A 1,100-nucleotide genomic window follows, 5' to 3' on the forward strand; every position below is an offset into this window, starting at 1 on the left:
TGTCCCCACAGGGTGCTGGGACACTTTGAGAAGCCGCTGTTCCTGGAGCTGTGCAAGCACATGGTGTTCCAGCAGTGCCAGCAGGGCGAGGACGTGTTCCGGCCCGGCCAGCCCGACACCAGCATCTACGTCCTGCAGGAGGGCAAGCTGGAGCTGCTGCTCACCGAGGCGGTGAGGGGACACCTGGGGACACCTGGGGACATCTGGGGACATTGGGGATGTCCTGGGGGCATTGGGGACACCTGGGGACGTCCTGGGGTCATTGGGGGCATCCTGGGGACATCCTGGGGGCATTGGGGACAGCCTGGGGACATCCTGGGGTCATTAGGGACATCCTGGCGACATCCTGGGGACATCCTGGGGACATCTGGGGGCATTGGGGTCAGCCTGGGGGCATCGGGGACATCGTGGGGGCATTGGGGACACCTGGGGACAGCCTGGGGGCATCTGGGGACATCCTGGGGGCATTGGGGCCGTCCTGGGGTCATCCTGGGGATATTGGGGACATCAGGGACATCCTGGGGGCATTGGGGATGTCCTGGGGACATCCTCGGGACAGCCTGGGGACGTTGGGGACATCCTGGGAACATTTGGGACAGACTGGGAACATCAGGACATTCTGGGGACATCCTGGAGACATCCTGGGGACATTGAAGGACATCAGGGACATTCTGGGGACACCCAGGGGACACCAGGGGACACCAGGGGACATCAGGGACATTCTGGGGACACCCAGGGGACACGGGCTGTGTCCTGGCAGGACGGGAAGGAGACGGTGATGAAGGAGGTGTTCCCTGGGGACAGCGTCCACAGCCTGCTCAGCATCCTCGACGTCATCACGGTAGCGACCGCGTCCCCAAACCCTCGGGGACACCACGGGCGATGTCCCCAAACCACACTGACATCAATGGGTGACTGTCCCCAACCCGCCCAGGCTGTCCCCAAACACCTCCAGCTCAACCGTGGCCACCAAACCCAACTGTGGCCACCTCAAACCCAGCTGTGGCCACTCCAAACCCAACCATGGCCATCCCAAACTCAACTGTGGCCACCAAACCCAACTGTGACCACCCCAAATTCCACTGTGACCACCAAACCCA

General features: G+C 62.8%; 1 protein-coding gene across 1 annotated transcript in view; it reads left to right on the forward strand.

Moving 5' to 3' along the window:
* Positions 1 to 1,100, forward strand: part of LOC107199109 (neuropathy target esterase-like) — a 22,606-nt gene that overhangs the window by 1,921 nt on the left and 19,585 nt on the right. Inside the window, exons 3-4 of the mRNA XM_033511677.1 lie at positions 10 to 171; positions 761 to 1,099. Of these exons, the coding sequence (XP_033367568.1) occupies positions 10 to 171; positions 761 to 1,099 (501 nt within the window). The remainder of the gene's footprint in view (positions 1 to 9; positions 172 to 760; position 1,100) is intronic.

The sequence above is a fragment of the Parus major genome, unplaced genomic scaffold (assembly GCF_001522545.3).
Source record: "Parus major isolate Abel unplaced genomic scaffold, Parus_major1.1 Scaffold436, whole genome shotgun sequence".
Classification (NCBI taxonomy): Eukaryota; Metazoa; Chordata; class Aves; order Passeriformes; family Paridae; genus Parus; species Parus major.